The sequence below is a fragment of the Salvia hispanica genome, chromosome 6, assembly GCF_023119035.1.
Source record: "Salvia hispanica cultivar TCC Black 2014 chromosome 6, UniMelb_Shisp_WGS_1.0, whole genome shotgun sequence".
NCBI classification, from domain to species: Eukaryota; Viridiplantae; Streptophyta; class Magnoliopsida; order Lamiales; family Lamiaceae; genus Salvia; species Salvia hispanica.
The window spans coordinates 30054475-30072171 of record NC_062970.1 but is presented as its reverse complement, the minus strand read 5'-3'; the positions used below and the strand labels follow the sequence as shown (position 1 = coordinate 30072171).

The following is a 17697-nucleotide window of genomic DNA, read 5'->3' as shown; positions in this document are numbered from 1 at the left end:
TCCTAAATTAGTTCTTTGGAACTCAGATTTTCCTCATCACTATTCCATATCCTTCCCAAACTAATCAGCCAAGATCAGGCAACAAACCATCCCTATCCAATCTCAGAAAAACCGTACAGTAGCCCAACCACCACCACAACTCCAATTCCGAGGAATCCAGCCGCCTCACCAAAGCTCATCGGCACTACCACCGTGAGGGAATTACAACAATCGAAAGGGAGTTAGACAAATCAAACCTTTATTGCACAGAGTGTGGAATGACCAAGCACACCAAGGAGACGTGCTTCAAACTTGTCGGCTTCTCGGAATGGTGGGAAGATGGTCACAAAGCAAACAAGAACAACACTGGGAAAGGAAGAGTCGCGGTTGGGCGAGAAGGAGTAGAGGGGAACGCCATCCCTGCAGGCAGCCCGGTGCCCGCCGGCGCTGGGAAAGACAGCAGCCGACCAATCGAGAGCTCGGCGGCAGGCAGCTGGTGGGGAAATGGTGAAGGAGGCGAGAAGGGTGCAGATGCGGCGAGGGCTTCGTTTACTCGATCAATTGAAGGTCCAAACCCTTTTATTTCTTCCCTCTCTCAAAAATCACCCCCAAAAATGAGTTTTTTAGAAAAATAACCCTATGAAGTCCCAAATTTGCAAAACAGGCCTATGACTAGTACTTATATTCCAAAAACACCCCAAATAGAATGTAGGAATCATTTTTCAGTCCTAAATAATGATTCTGATTTTTATGTGGCTTATCAAGTCAATAAATCAGGAGTTAGAGATGATAGGGGATGGATATTTGATTGTGGAGCAACGGACACTATGTCATATGATAGGGCTGATTTTGGGGAATTAACGAAGTCAAAAAGAATTTATATTGAGACAGCGGGAGGGGATCTTGTTCCGGTTGAAGGGACAGGAACTATTCAAATATCTCCAACATTGAAAATTTCTAATTGTCTCTATGTTCCCACATTGTCACAAAAATTGATGTATGTCTCTCATGTAACACGAGAACTCAACTGCAGACTCCTAATGCAGCCTGAATGTTGTTTTCTATAGGATATTCGGACGAGGATGATGATTGGACGTGGCATTGAATACCATGGGTTATATTATGTGGACGACGTAGCTCAAACTGGCAGAGGGATGTTGGCTCACAGACCTACAGAACGAGAAATGTGGTTATGGCATAGGTGGTTAGGACATCCGTCCTTGAGTTATGTAAATATTTTATTTCCGAATTCTCCTAAAAACTTTGCTTTTGAATGTCAGACATACCTTTTGGCAGAAAGCCACAGACAATCTTTCAAATCTAGTAATGCTAGAGTTGATTCTGTTTTTTCCTTAATACACTCTAATGTTTGGGGCCCTTCGCCAGTAGTTGGGGGAAATGGATTTCGATATTTCATTCTTTTTATTGATGATTGCACTCGCATGTCTTGGGTATATTTTCTTAAAAATAAATCAAATGTTTTTTCAAAATTCTCTGATTTCTATACTATGATGCTTACCAATTTCAAACCAAAATCAAGGTCCTTAGATCCGATAATGGGGGAGAGTATGTCAACACTAAAATGAAAGATTTTTGTGTTGAAAAAGGTCTTATCCATCAAACATCCTGTGCCTACACTCCGGAATAAAACGGGGTAGCTGAGAGAAAAAATCGTGCAATCCTAAACATAACCCGAGCCCTTATCCTTGATTCCAAAGTCCCAAATTTTTTCTGGCCCGAAGCCATAGCCACATCTGTATATCTCCCCAATCGTTTTCCCACCAAAATTCTTGACCTTAAAAACCCTCTCCAAAAATTATCCACCATGTCTAAAATACCTCCTACCCTGTCCCTCGAACCTCGCATCTTCAGTTGTTCGGTCTTTGTCCATATCCCCAAACATGAGCGTACCAAATTCTCACCTTGTGCAGATAAGTGTGTTTTCATTGGGTATGGGGCTCATCAGAAAGGCTATAGGTGCTATAATCCAAAAACCCGCCAAGTTATCACCACAATGAATTGCACTTTCTTAGAAACCGAATTCTTTTACGCCACCCAACTTCCGAGTCAGGAGGAGAAGGAAATAAATACAATTGACTTGATAAGTTGGCTGCCTATGCCGAATAATCACTCCTCTACCGAAGGACTACCAGAGCCAACTACATCTGTCGCCGAGCATGCCACGAACACGACCCAACCTATGGAACTAGGTGACACCCCGACAGTATCTGTTCCGATATCTAAGGTAACCAATCTTGAGAACTCTATTAATATTGGTACTGACAATGTTGCTACAGAAGGAGAAGAGAGAAAGAGATTATAGATGAAGACACCGGACAGTACATTCGACCTATCCGAAGTACTCGTGGAATTCCACCCAGACGGTACTCACCTAAAAGAACGAGCAGAAGGTCAAAATATCCTGTAGGAAGTGTGGCAAGAGCAAACTTAACCAAACTGGCTAGGGCATTTGAAGCAGCCCTCTATGGAGAAGAGAAAATTCCACAGACAGTAAAGGAAGTATTAAAAATCAAGCATTGGAGGGACGCAATGATGGTAGAGCTAAAAGCCCTGGAGAAGAATAAAACATGGAAAAAGTGTCAACTTCCAAATGGGAAACGGACTGTAGGTTGCAGATGGGTTTTTACTATTAAATCAAGACCAGACAGGTCCATCGAGAGATATAAGGCTCGCCTTGTGGCTAAAGGGTACACCCAAACATATGGAGTGGATTATTCTGAAACATTCTCGCCCGTGGCAAAAATGAATACTGTCAGAGTATTACTTTCTATTGCAGCAAGTAAAGATTAGCCTTTTCACCAGTTTGATGTAACTAATGCTTTCTTACATGGTGAACTGAAGAAAGAAGTTTACAATGGAGGCCCCTCCAGGTTTCGAAGAAGACTTTAAAGATGGGGAAGTATGTCATTTGAAGAAAACCCTGTATGGCTTAAAACAGTCTCCTAGAGCATGGTTTGGAAGATTCACAGAAGCAAATGAAGAAGTATGATTATCAACAAAGCAATGCAGATCACACACTCTTCATGAAGAAAAAGGGGGGTAAGCTTACATGTCTGATAATCTATGTTGATGACATGATTATTACAGGAGATGACTCTGAAGAAATAGAAGCGCTCAAAAAGAATTTGACTACAGAATTCGAAATGAAAGATCTGGGGGCACTTAAGTACTTTTTGGGAGTTGAGGTCTTGAGATCAAAGGAAGGAATCTTTATACATCAGAAAAAATACACGTTGGATCTTCTGGCAGAAACTGGCATGATGGATTGTAAACCTGCAGACACACCGATTGTAGTTAATCATGGACTTCAAATCACTGAAGGAGCTCAATTTGTTGATAGAGAAAGGTATCAAAGCTTAGTCGGAAAATTGATTTATCTTTCACACACCAGACCAGATATAGCATATGCAGTAAGTGTGATAAGTCAATTCATGCACCGACCCCAAAGCAACCATCTTGAAGCAGCACTGCGAGTTGTTCGGTATCTCAAATGTACCTTTGATCATGGAATAATTTTCAGACGGAGTGAACATCTGGATATCCATGGGTATACAGACGCCGATCGGGCTGGAAACCCAGTCGACAGAAGATCCACTTCAGGATACTTCACATTTGTTGGAGGAAACCTTGTTACATGGAAAAGCAAGAAGCAGAAGGTCGTGACATTATCAAGTGCAAAGGCAGAATTTAGAGGGATTAGACATGGATTAACTGAAGTACTATGGCTTAGGAGATTGATGGGTGAACTGGGTTTTTTGTCACATAAGACATGTCAAATTTACTGTGATAATAAAGCTGCAATCAGTATCGCAGAAAATCCAGTCCAACATGATCGGACAAAGCATGTTGAAATAGGCAGACATTTCATCAAAGAGAAAATTGAAGAGGGAATTATTGAGTTCTCATTTGTTCGATCTGGAGACCAACTCGCAGACATTCTGACAAAAGCAGTAGGAGCAAGGAATTTTGCAGAAGTCCTTAGCAAGTTGGATATCGGGAATCCCGTTAACCAACTTGAGGGGGAGTGTTGAAAAGAGTGAACATGAGTCCCAAGAGTATCGGAAAGAGGATACATGAGTTCCTAGAAGTGTTGGAAAATAGAATAACATTTATTGTGTAGTATAGTTCCTAAAAACATTTATGTCTAAAGTCCTATATATACTCATGTACGATGTATCAAACAAATCAATCTAATGAATTTAGTTATTCATTCCAATAGTTAGTCCCACAAAATTAACTCCTTTTTCATATTTAGTAAGTTTTACTCAGATAAGCACCATTCTCCACCTGTAGTACTTTAATTATCTTTTTCTTTTATTTATCTCATATTTTATTAATTTTGGGTTAAACATGTATTATCCCTAAAGTCCTTATTTTTATGAGATGGAGGGAGTAACAATCTCTCCACATTGAATACTAATAAAAACCCATACTCCTTCCGTCCCATAAAAATAGGTTGAATTTCCTTTTCAGTCCATTCCGTAAAAATAGTACGTACATTTATATAAACATTGTTTTCCTCTCTTTTACTTTATCATTCATGCACCCCACCATTCACTATATTATTTCAATTATTTTTTCTTATTGTCTTTTACTTACCAATTAGTAATTAGACATTAAAACCCGTGTTATCCTAAATTAGTCAATTTCTATGGGACGAAGGGAGTATTAAATAGTACTCTCTCCGTCATGATCTATTTTTCTTTTTTTGTTTGTCACAAATAAGAATCTTTACTTATTTAGAAAATAATTAAAAAATTTACTTATTTTTTCTAAATTTTACTTTATTATTATTCTTTCCTATCACTCAACAATTTTCCCTCTTTTATTTTATTCTTCTTTCCTACTCCCTCCGTTCCATCATAATTGAGGCAGAACTTTTCAGCACGGAGGTTAAGAAAAGGATGTTTAGTGTGTTAAGTAGATAGATAAAAAAGTTAAATAGAGAAAATAGAGTAAAAAATGAATAAAGTGGAGAGAATAAAGTAAAAGAGCAAAAAAAGTGTTAATTATTATTCCACTGCATATAGAAATGACTTAACTATGAGAGAACTTCTCAAAATGAAACATAACTCAACTATGAAGAAACGAACAGAAGAGTACTTTAAAACACTAAGCAATTTTTTTTCTTTTTTACTTTATTAATTTTTCTATTGAAAATATTCAACAACTTTTTCTCTCTCATCAAATAATAGTACAGTTCCGAGAATTGCAAATCTTCTCATTCATAAATCATTATAATACGCATATAACATTCTAAATACAACTCATTATTAAGAGAAAATTAATAAAGAATTCTTAATAAACAACTTGAAATACAATTTCAAAATAAATATTATTTTACTTGATAGAAATTACAAAAGATAATTAATATTGGAGCAATTTGGTATGGAAAATAAATAAACAAAACATGATAAGAACATATATATTAGATTATTTTTGGTCATATAACTCCGAGATAGACAAGTTATAATCTGATAACTTGCAGTAGTATTAAATTAATTAGTTATAATTAAATTACTTGTAGATTGTTGCTTTTCGAAGGAAACATTGATTTGTAATTATGTTGAATTCTGGAAAGAAGTATTTAAATGGCTTAACACTTCACAATATTCTAGATACTCTATATATGCAATGGAAGATGGGCATGTCATCTAAATCTATGTGATCCATTATTTTGGTACATCATCAAATTAATACTTAGGCCATCCGCATCCCTCTCTCTTATCCGTCTCTTAACCGGCTCATCTCTTAACTATTCATGGGCCCCACTGTACTTTTCAGCTCATCTCTTAACTAAGAAACAGCATATGCATCCCTCCATCTCTTAACCATCTCTTAACTATTCATTCAATTTCATTTTTTATTTTTAATTCCAACAAATTCATTTAATAAAACACACTTCATTAAATAAAATAAAAATTACAATTTAAAAGCCTAAAAAATAAAAAAAATACATAATTTAAAATCCTAAAAAATAAAAAAAAATACATAATTAAAATACTCTAAATTAAACTATAAAAACTACTCCGCCGGCGAATCATCGTCCCCCGAAGTCGGCGGTGCACCCAAGTTAGATCGATTCCCTATACCAAGTTGAGCTTTCATACACTCAATTCCGTCCATATGGGCTGAAACTTGGGCAGGAATCATTTTTGAAAGGTCAGCCATCGTGGCGACCAGGTACATGGATATTAGGGTGTTCGAGCCCGTGCCCGTGCCGGAGCCCGAGCCCGAGCCCGCCTGGCTTGATTCGCCGCGGCCCCTCCCTCTCCCTCTCCGCTCTCGCCGCCTTCGCCGCCTTGGTCCCTTGCGGCCGACGCCGTGAACCGGAAGAAGACCCCCCTGCATCATCGGTTGGCGTGCCCTCACGTGAGGAGTTGCCTTCCCCGCCATCACTAGACGAGTAGTGGCCACGCGCCGTGTGCTTCGTGCGTTTCGAGCCCGACTCGACACCGCCAGCCCACCTTTCAAGGTGGTGGACTTGCGACCAAACATCGACAAACTTGAAATCTTTACCGACGTCGTCTTTGAAGACCCGCAACGCCGCTCTCAGAATGTCGGCTCCACTGGCTCCGCTTTGATAATTCGCCGCCTCTGCCCTATATATCACGCAAATTTTTTTGACATCTTTGTCGCATCGGTTCCAATGACTGCGGAGCATCTTCAAGTTGCGGGCAAAGGTGTTCTTCGGCCTTCGTGCGTTGTAAACTTCAGTGACTTTTTTTCAAAAACACTTGTTGGTTTGTTGATTCCCAACAACAGGATCGTACGAGACGTTGATCCAAGCGTCGTACAGAGCCAACGTCTCTTTTTGGCTGTATGGATGACGGGTGCCGTCCCCCACAACCTCGTGGTCGCCCTCTTCCTCCTCGGCATTGACGCCGATCTTGAGGCCGATCCTGCCGGAGCCGAAGCCGAGCCTCCACCTATTGGCCAGTCGGGCAAAGTGCGTTCAGGCGCCAAAAAATTCTCCGGAATTTGGGATAATCCCGGCGATTACCTCTGGGGGGTAGGGACAATGTATGCATCCACATCAAAATGTGGTGTTTGGTACGCCGGCGGAGTGGTCGAGGCTTGGGTGCCCGGCGACGAACCGGGAGTACCCAAAAAGTTGTACATGCTCGCCCAATCGTCGAACGAGTTCAAGTCGAACCCGCCGGAGCGCCGCCTGCCGGAGCCGGAGCCGCCGCTGGAGTTTCCATCGCCGGACATTTTTTCAACAATTTGAGAGAAATGAATAGATGAGTGTTGTGAATGGAAGAGGAATGAGAGTAGTGTTTGTGTGTAAATGGTGAATGCAGTATGAAGTATATTTATAGAATAATAAAAGAAAAAAAAATTACAAAAATCGACCGTTTGAATACAACGGTCATTTGACCGTTTAAATTTTTTTTTTATTAAATTCGAATTTTTTGAATTTATATAAAAAAAAATATATTACGTCATAATTCCGACGCCCACTCGCGGGCCGGCGAGTGGGCGTAACGCCATACTCCGGCGCGCGCGTCGTCTCGCCAGCTCGAGGCCGGCCTCGTCGGCACGCGTCGCGCGACGAGATGCCTCGTCTCGTCTCGACGAGACGAGACGAGCGTCGCAACGCTGTCTCGATGTTGTCTCGTCTTGTTGAGATGAGACCGAGACGGCATCGCGTATGCGATGCGGACGCCCTTAATCACTAAATCACAACACGCAGAAAAATATTATTGCTATTAGTATATCGTAGTACTAGTATCCACGTTATTAATGACTCATATATTTAGTACTATCAAGGACCCCCATCTTTCAAAATATTGGAATTTTGACCATCCAAAATTCCATATACATACTTTTCCCACGTGCTATACTTTTCAGTTTCCAGCTCATACCTTCTTTCCTATTGCATTCAATGGCCCACACTGGCTAAAATCAAATTGATGACACCCTACTTAATTGTATAACTGCACAAGAATACTTTTCAAATCTTTCAGAGCTATATATACACATAAAAAATGTGATTTAAATACACAAACTATTCATAGGAAGAGAAGGGTTTGTGAAAAGCTTCATTATGGAATCCATCTTTCTCCTCGGTGAAGCTCAGCGCGCCGCCTTTCTCCGCCATACAATGCAGTCCTTTCCATCTACTACTTACATTTGCCTCTGGTCTTATTCACTCCTCCCATCCAGGTCGCATAAATATATCTTCATCTTCGTCGTCATCCTTCATATATATGTGCTGATTTTATATATAATTGACAAAATTGTATGGACATGCATGCAGTTGTTTGCTATTTCTTGATGGATTTTATGATGAAGAGAAAATTGGGAACGTTGCTTCTACAAGGCTTTTCAGTGCATATTGCGGATCAGTTAAGTACGTCGATAACAAGTATATTTGCAACTAAATTATTAAAGTTATAGTAGAAATATATCCCTTTCTTAGATTATTGTTTTGCATACATATTAATTTATCAGGTGGTTGCCTGGATTAACTTCCATAAACAACGTCCCTTACATGGAGGTGGACGTTGATTACCTCCTAACGACGATGCTAATTACAAGTGAAAACGCAGCCCAGCTGCAATTCTACCAGGTATGTATATACACTACATTACTCGTGCTTTAAAATATTCCTACTACGATTTTTATCTTCTTTTTTTTGGAATGGTTAAATTAACATAAACTTAAAGGTCGCGCCACAAAAGACTCAAACCTGAGACCTTTGGCCTCAAGCATTATCCATCTAGGCATCTACCGCTTGGCCAACTCACGCACACTGATTTTTATCTATTTTTTGGTACTGCTTATAATCATGTGTTTTGTTTGTGTTGTTGATCAAACAGGTAGCTGGGATTAAGGTTAGCTTTCTTCAAATCATGTTTATTTATAATCACTCAACCTAATCTAACCAATCATTTTTTTAATATTTAATTAATTTTTATTTTTTCTACATTATCAATATTCATTATACATTATTTATTTGATAGTTTATCACTCCCAATCATTTCATTATATTCCATACTTTTTATTTTATTTTTAATAATTAATTAATTAAAACATGATATTATTGCAAAAGTTATAAAATAACAAAAAAATAATAAACTAAACAAAACTAAATAAATAAACAAAAAATTATAAATTACAACTGTTGAAATACAAAATTAATTATATGCAATTAATGCTAAAAGCATATGCTGAAAATTAAATATTCAATTGCGATTTCTGAATTAGTGCTCAAAACATATGGTTTGAGAGCTTTTCTACTAGGAAGTTGCTGGACATTATTTTTCATATAAAAAGTTAGCAATTCTGTTAGTAGAATATATACCAAATCTTCATTCTCTTCTCCATTTTCACTTTGACAATTATTTTGTCCACGTCGATCTTGTATAAATTCAGTTAGATCACAATAGTTCAGATACATATTTTTTTCATTTTTCACTATCATATTATGCATGATTTGCGAGCAATTATAAATTTTAACATGGACATTTCATCAAAACAAAAAGAGCTTACAAGCTCGTTCAACATCTTTAAAGACAGACACATGATGTTGAGTAAACAACTTATGCTAATGAACTAGAGTAAGAAATTGTAGAATAGAAGAAGTAAATACATATGGAGAAAAAAAAAAGCGTTTTTTTTTTGTGTAATACTATATTAAATTAGGTCTCTATTTATATAGGGGATGAAAAATTATGAATTTTGATACTCCATCCATCCAAAAAAATATCATCAAATGTTTCCATTTTGATTTATCCAAAAATTAGTCTCATCAAAAAACAAAAACTTTTTTCTCAAGTGATTATCCTTATTTATATTCCTACTTGTTTCAAACTTAAAATTTATCAACTTTTTTTTTCTCTCTTCTAATTAATTTTTTTTTTCACTCTTTCTTTTATTTTACGTACTTTTTTGCCTTTTTCTTTTACTTTATTAATTTTTCATTAAAAATTCGTATTGTTCATGTATAGGAATATTTTTGGTGGACGAATAAGAGATATTTTTTATATGAATTTGATATAATAAGTAAAAGATATTTAAATAATAGTAAATAAAATATATATTAACCAATAAAATTATGACAAATGACAAGACCTCATTAGTTAATAAAAAAGTGAATTGAAAGACCATTTGGTCTTATTTGGCCAGCCGGCCGACCACGCTCTAGGACTAGGGGTACGGAGAGAGTAATCATTGAGCATTTTTTCTTTTTCTTTTTTTCATTGAGATTGAGGGTAGAGAGTCTCCAATAAACATGGTCATATGTTTAATTATTACAGACCGTCGTGTTTATGGGCTGCGCCGCCGGAGAGATTGAACTAGGCTTCTCAACTAAGCCTCCGGTAATGTGATGTACATGTACTTCTACTACTCCCTCCGTTTCTTCATAGTTGAGGCGAAACTTTTCGGCACGAAGTGTTAGAAAAGAATGTTAGGTGTGTTAAATAAATAGATAAAAAAGTAAGAGAGAGGGAAAGATAAAGAGAATAAAGTATAACGTGAATAAAGTAGAGAGAGTAAGTAAGAAAGAGAAAAAAACTACCATATATAGAAATGATTCAAATATGAAGAAACTTTCAGAAATGAAAAAATGACTCAACTACGAAGAAACGGAGGGAGTATTTTTTTTTTTAGTTTTTCCTTCCCTTTACTTCCTCTCCCTCTCTCTCTCTCTCTCTTAGTCAATAATTATGATCCCATTTTTAAGGTGAATCTGCAATCGGAGATTCAAAGCCGGTTTCATCTTCATTCCCCGGAGCAAATAGCTTCTTCATCATCATCAGTAGACATTCCATTTATTAGCACTCATCACTCCTTAATCCAAACAGAAGAAGAGCAGCAAGTGATGACTACTCCTCCCTCTGCCTTTACAAGATATTATCAACCTGAACCACTTATAGTTGCTTCTACTCATCGCAACTCCAACAGCCTATTCGCCAGATCTCTTTCCTTCTTCAGAAACCTAAATGCCAGGAACAGCTTGCAGATGCACCATGCAATCACAGAAAGAAGACGACGACAGAAGCAAAGCCATAGCTTCCATATTCTAAGACATTTAGTCCCTCAAGTTTCTAAGGTATATATATATTGGAAACTTTGACCTAAATTTTTTCTTCTTCATTTTTAAATTGTGGATCCAACTTTTTTTTTCCAAATACAGAAGGACAATGCGTCGCTTCTTAGCGAAACAGCTGAGTATTTAAGGTCAATGAGATCACAATTGGGAGAGCTCGAAACGAGAAATGCTATATTGGAAATGCAACTCTCCTCAGCTCCAAGAGAAGAATTAGGGTCAAGTAGTCAAAGGGTGAGTGTGGAGATGATGGCTCCATCATCAACGTCACGAGCGCGATTATTGGATTTGAGAATTAGTTTGAGATCAAGAGAATGCAGCTTGTCGGATTTGGTTGCTCGGGTTTTGGGACTATTGAAACAGCAGGGAAGAAAAGTGAGCTTGGTATCTCTAAAATCCAATACCAGGTTTGTTGAATCACTTCCGGTTCATGGCCTAGTCCTCAGATACAAGGTTGAGGTAATGTATTTCCCATTTCTATAATTTTTTAATGGGGTAATAGTCAATTAAATCACGAAGTTTAGTCAAATTCTGGTTTGATTTATCTGATATCAACATTAACATTGAGTTAGTCTACATAAATACTCTCTCTGTCCCATGTTACTTGCACTGTTGCTTTTCGGCTCGTAACAAACTCCTTACACTATTTATAGTTAAGTTAGAATTAATGCATTTAATTAATATGTTAGTTTAAGTTAAGAGGTCCTTTATTAAGTGATGTTTCATTATACTTAAAATTCTAATTTTATTACATGAAAAAATCAATCGCAAATTTACTGCCTAAAATGAAAAGTGCGAGTAACAAGGGACGGAGGGAGTACTATATCATTTGTAATTTGAATTTGGATTATGTGTAGGGTGATGAATTTGACGAGTCTGGTTTCCAAGAAGCAGTGAGAAGAGTTGTTGATGACACCCATTCCCACATCTGCAGTTCCAACCACATCGATGCAATCATGGATTTTTAGGGCAGCAAAGCCTAATTTTCCCTCATGATCCACTATAGTTAGTTGTCCCTTATTTATTAAAGTAAAAAAAGATATTCTTTAGAATAACGATAAACAACCAAAAAAGATTATACTATTAATAATTTGATGTGTTAATTATATATTAAAATAATAAATATAGTTAGTGGACAAGATAAAAAGACTTGATTAGTCTTCAGCCTCATTTTCAATTTTTATTTTTTATTTTTTTATATTTGAATTGCCTCTATATTACTTTTCAAATTTAAATTAAAGTATGCATTAATAATATTTTATGGTTAAAAAGTAAAAAATTTACACACAAATCATTAATATATGACCACAATATTATGCATATTCAATATACTACATATGCGTCCATATATTTTAATTAAATGCATAAATAAATCGATTTTTTTCATATAAATCAATTTTTTATTGTACAAAATTTGGTCACATATATTTATTGTTCTTTTTATTCTCTCATTGTTTAGTTGTTTCACTTTGGACCGCAAATCATTTCCACCCTGTAAATCTTCCCCATGGCACGATGCCATTTCATGAAATTACGTACGTAAGTCATTCCTAAAGCCTAAATAGACGTTATTTCCATATTCTTTTGAAAAAAATTTATATATTTTTAAAATATTGTACCGAGTCAGAGTGAAACAATTATTTATGGACAGGGAATGTTAAAAAGTAAATTTATATATGAGTGATGAATTGGTAACTAATTAGCAATCTCAAATTAAGATTAAATCTTAGTCATTAGATTAGAAGATCTAGTGGTTGAAATAATGCCACATGGATTATATTTTTAATTAAGAAAATTAATAAATAAAATTAGAGAGTATTAATGGCAATTCCCTCTCATTAAAATCATCTTAAAACTTTAAATTTACGTAACTCTCTCGATTGAAATTATTTTTTCGCAAAAAATATATTAAATTAAAGATAATTTTATAAGGATTCCAACGAGATCTCAATTGCATATGTTCCGACGACGTTCGGATGATGAAATTTGATATTTTTTATTTTAGTTTTCGTAAATGTTGATAACCAAATTTTTATCAACAAATACATCAAAAAATGTCAATAAAATCATGTAAAAATCTCAATAAATATGTGTTGATATTTTTTTGTACTAGTGTTGATATTCTTATGTCATATTGTTGATAGTTGTAATACACTATGTTGATATAAAAAAACATTCACGAAAATTATCATATGATAACATAATGACGATATTACCCTTTTGTTGATATTTTGTCTACTATTTATTGAGATTCGTAAGATTTAATCTCATCCACTCATTTTAAAATCTAAAAGTGGAGATTTGGTATTGATTTTGGATTAGGATGCTATAAGCATTAGAATATAACCCTTTCAATTTTATATTATTTGAGAAAGAAACGCACTTTGTGTTGGAATCTTTATAACCTAGCTATATGTAAGTGATAAACCTGTATATATGACGATCTTAACGTATAAGTTGAGATGATGTACAATTTAAGTTTAGATTTCGAACTTCAGTAGGCTAACTAGTCGAAAGAAATCTTACGTACAACATGCAGCTGAGCAACTAAAATTACGAAGGAATGGCTTTTCTTTTTAAAAGAAGAAAAAAGGGTAAAATATGGTAGTCTGACGCAAGGTATTTTAATTGCAAGGCCACAATTTGAGGAGGTTTAACTGTAATAAGATAGACACGCAGAATGTGCTGTGATGTATTGATTGTAACGTTGAGGTTTGTTAATCGCCAAAATTTCTTGCATGAATTAAACTAAGCAGCTATCACAATGACGAGTAATACTAATTACTAAATGTGCTTTAGAAGATTTAACAAACACCGAATTTCAACTTTATTGAAGATATATGTGAATAGTAATACACATGGTGCATGCCTCTGCAAAATTCAGGAGATTACAAGTGTTGTTTGAAAAAATATTAGGAGATTTATAAGTCAAAGTCATAAATATATAGTCCTAAGCATCCTTTCTATTGCAATCAGCGTTACAACATTCATGGTGAAGATTCAGTAAAATACAGCAGTGTCAACAACGTTGATCTCAGTCCATCATATTCAAATGTTAAAAGTGTTGAGTTCATTAAACTCAATTACTTTCAAAATTAAGAAATGGCTTGGTGAAGGTTATGTAGCAGCAGCATCATCCAAAGAATTTGTGGTGCTATTTCGTGGATGAAACTTTATCTCTTCGTGGCTAAATGGAAGCCACGATCCATCTACATCATTAGGCGGTGAGTTTTGAGGATAATATTGGATGTCTATCTAATGAAGTAAATGATGGCATTATCTATGTATGATCAAAAGTAGGACACTTAGTGTAAGTGTGTCATCTAGTTAGCAAATATTGACTTTGTTTTCAACTTTATTTACCTATAAATAGCTTAGTTGGTGCTCATTGTAACACATCAAATATTAGAATCAAGAGTGAGTAAAAAGAGAGCCATAGCTCATAAATAAAGAGAAAGAAACTTTGTAGCGCTGAAGCATCTCCTTTTGTGTGTATTTTGAATACATTCTTTGTGAGAAGTTTAATTTCTCTTATCTTCCCTATTATATCCTTGAGTGTTTTATATTTTGTGTCAAATATTCAACAAATCTGGTAATAGAACATCAACTAAGCTATTTATAGGTAAATAAAGTTGAAAATAAAGTCAATATTTGCTAGCTAGATTACACACTTACACTACTTGTCCTACTCTCGATCATACATAGATGACGCCATCATTTACTTAATTACCTAATATGTGCAGATGGACCGTGGCTTAAGATAAAGTTTCATCCACAAAATAGCATCACAAATTTCTTTGGATGATGCAGCTGCTATATAATCTCCAACAGCTATTTCTATTTCTTAGTTTTGAAGTAATTGAGTCTAATAAACTCAACATCCTCTCTTAAACTCAATTCTCCAAGGTCTTCATTTCATGTACGATCTTCAATCTTCTAAAAATATCGTGATTTCAAATACGATCTTCAATCTTCTAAAAATATCGTGCCTCAATATATTTGCAATTTGATATTGTGACTTGCAATACACCAACTTCACATCATATTTGTTCACGTACTCCCGAATAAAATGATAGCGGGTATCAATATGCTTTCTTCTTTTATGGAACACTGGATTCTTCGCAAAGTGCTATGACGGACTTGTTATCAACATATATCTCCGTCAGGCCTTTTTGTGCAAATCCCAAAAATTGGGTAAGTTTCTCAACCAAATGGAATGACACACCGTTGAACTTGCTGCAACATGCTCAGCTTCACATGTTGAGGGTGTCACTATAGCTTTTTTCTTTAAAGATCGAGTAAGACAACATCTCCAATATAAAAATATAAAAACAGTAGCTGATAGTGCTTTTTCTTTCAGCTCGACGGAGATATATGTTGATAACAAGTCCGCCATAGCACTTTGCGAAGAATCCAGTGTTCCATGTAAGAAGTAAGCATATTGATACACGCTATCATTTTATTCAGGAGCATGTGTACAAACATGACATGGAGTTGGTGTATTGCAAGTCACAAGATCAAGTTACGGATATATTTACGGAACTACTAAATCACGACGTGTTTAAAAGATCTATGATTATGCTTGAAATGAAGACTTGAAGAATTGAGTCTAAGGAAGGACGTTAAACTCAATTACTTCAAAATTAAGAAGTAGCTTGGTGGAGGTCACGTTGAAGCTGCATCAACCAAATATTCTGTTGATGTTATTGTGTGGATGAAAGTTTATCTCTTCGTGACTAAATGAAAGCCACGCTCCATCTACATCATTAGGCGGTGAATTTTGGGGATAATATTGGATGTCATCATCTATGTAAATCAAGAGTGGGACACGTAATGTAAGTGTGTAATCTAGCTAGCAAATATTAACTTTGTTTTTAACTTCATTTACCTATAAGTAGCTTAGTTGGTGCTCTTTGTAACTGATCAAATATTAGAATCAAGAGTGAGTAAGAAATGAGCTACGGCTCATTGATAAAGAGAAATAAACTTTGTAGTGCTGAAGTACCTCATTTGTGTGTATTTTGTATACATCCTTTGTGAGAAGTTTAATTGCACTTAATCCTCCATATTATATCCTTGAGTGTCCTATATTTTGTGTCAAATATCCAACAAAAAGTACACTCTATTAACATCGGTTGGCAGTCAATAAACGCAAGCTTTAAGCTCATTAGAACCAGCAATGCACGCACAGAAACACCAACTACATAAAAGCATAAAAGCAGTGAATAAGCGATTCATAAGCTAGTAAATCTTAGATATCTCTAGGCAGAAAGTATAAATTTATTTTGGAATTTTTTTTGGAATCTTACACCATGTTGACATTGTGATGAGATCAAAATCTTGAAATTTTACATTGTGTTGATACTGTGTTAAAATATTTAAAGTTTGTACTCCCTCCGTTACATAGTAATGAGGGCGTTTCTTTTGAACACGGAGATTAAGAAAAATTGTATTAGGTGAGTTAAGTAAAGAGAGAATAAAGTGGAATATGAAAAAAGTAGAGAGATGAAGAGAGAAAAAAAGTAAGAGAGTGTAAAGTAGGTGTGGCAAAATGTGTTGACTTTTACTAAAAACGGAAATGACTCTATTATTATATATGGAATGTTTTTGGCAAAATGACTCTATTACAATATTAGAATTTGTATTTTATTATTACATGTCTATTTTATAACGTATCATATTTCTATAGTTAAGGAAATTTCATTAATGGTGATTAAGTATATTTTGAACGGTTATTCACAGAGGCTGGCCATTGAAATTCTCTTGATTTTGAATTACGATTTCTCTTGATTTTGATTTCAAGTTTAAATATTGATGAACAGAGAGAGATACGCGCATCCCCATCGCCTCCCATAAGGATACAACCCATCGTCATTGCTCAGGTTTCTTCTGTTCAACTGCACTTTCATACGCAACTTGCTTGCTTTCTAATTTCTCCAACATTTTCACAGATTACCTATACCGAGACCTGGCCAAGTTCTGGGCATCGTGGGACGAAATGGCATTGGGAAATCCACTGCCATCCAACTTTTATCTGGGAGGATCAAACCTAACTTGGGACGCTTTGATGTAACTTTCTTCACCTATTCATTCACCTTCCCTTCCTTCTTGTTCTTTTTTTAAAAAGTTTTTTTCTTCTTTATAGGATCCTCCTGGATGGCAAGAAATTATAAATTTCTTTCAAGAATCTGAGCTGCACAATTACTTCAATAGTTTTGTTAAAGATAAATTGAAGGTTTTAGCTAGCTCATGTTGCTACAATGTTTTGCCCTTGTTAATACTCATTCATCGCATTTATTCTCAGGCATCCATCAAGCCCCAGCACATCAATCGCATCCCTAACCTTCTTCAAGGCAATCGCAAGCCTAAAGTAATCCAAGGCAAAATTGGCGCTAAAGTTATTCTACTTTACCGCAACGTTGGCCAATTTCTTACTCAGGCAGATGAGAGAAATATGAACAGGAACTTGCAGCTGACCTTGACTTGATTCATGTTATGGACCGTAATGTGGGAAATTTATCGGGTGGAGAGCTTCAGAAGTTTGCAATACTCTACGTAATGCAGATATCTATTTGTTTGATGAACCATCGGGCTATCTTGATGTTAAACAAAGATTAAAAGCTGCCCGAGTCATCCGA

General features: G+C 35.8%; 1 protein-coding gene and 2 long non-coding RNA genes across 3 annotated transcripts; all 3 read left to right on the top strand.

Moving 5' to 3' along the window:
- Positions 1-8050: 8050 nt before the first annotated feature.
- LOC125195103 (putative transcription factor bHLH041) lies at positions 8051-12052 on the top strand. Its single transcript, XM_048093299.1, has 8 exons — positions 8051-8169; positions 8264-8371; positions 8458-8575; positions 8826-8840; positions 10260-10328; positions 10694-11062; positions 11147-11518; positions 11917-12052. The coding sequence occupies exons 1-8, from the start codon at positions 8051-8053 to the stop codon at positions 12025-12027; spliced, it is 1281 nt and encodes a 426-aa protein (XP_047949256.1). The 3' UTR covers positions 12028-12052.
- A 2430-nt stretch (positions 12053-14482) lies between these two features.
- On the top strand, positions 14483-16102 carry LOC125197338. Its single transcript, XR_007172047.1, has 2 exons — positions 14483-15253; positions 15527-16102. It is a non-coding gene; the product is annotated as an uncharacterized LOC125197338 (long non-coding RNA).
- A 788-nt stretch (positions 16103-16890) lies between these two features.
- LOC125197170 lies at positions 16891-17661 on the top strand. Its single transcript, XR_007172003.1, has 3 exons — positions 16891-16941; positions 17011-17128; positions 17364-17661. It is a non-coding gene; the product is annotated as an uncharacterized LOC125197170 (long non-coding RNA).
- Positions 17662-17697: the final 36 nt, after the last annotated feature.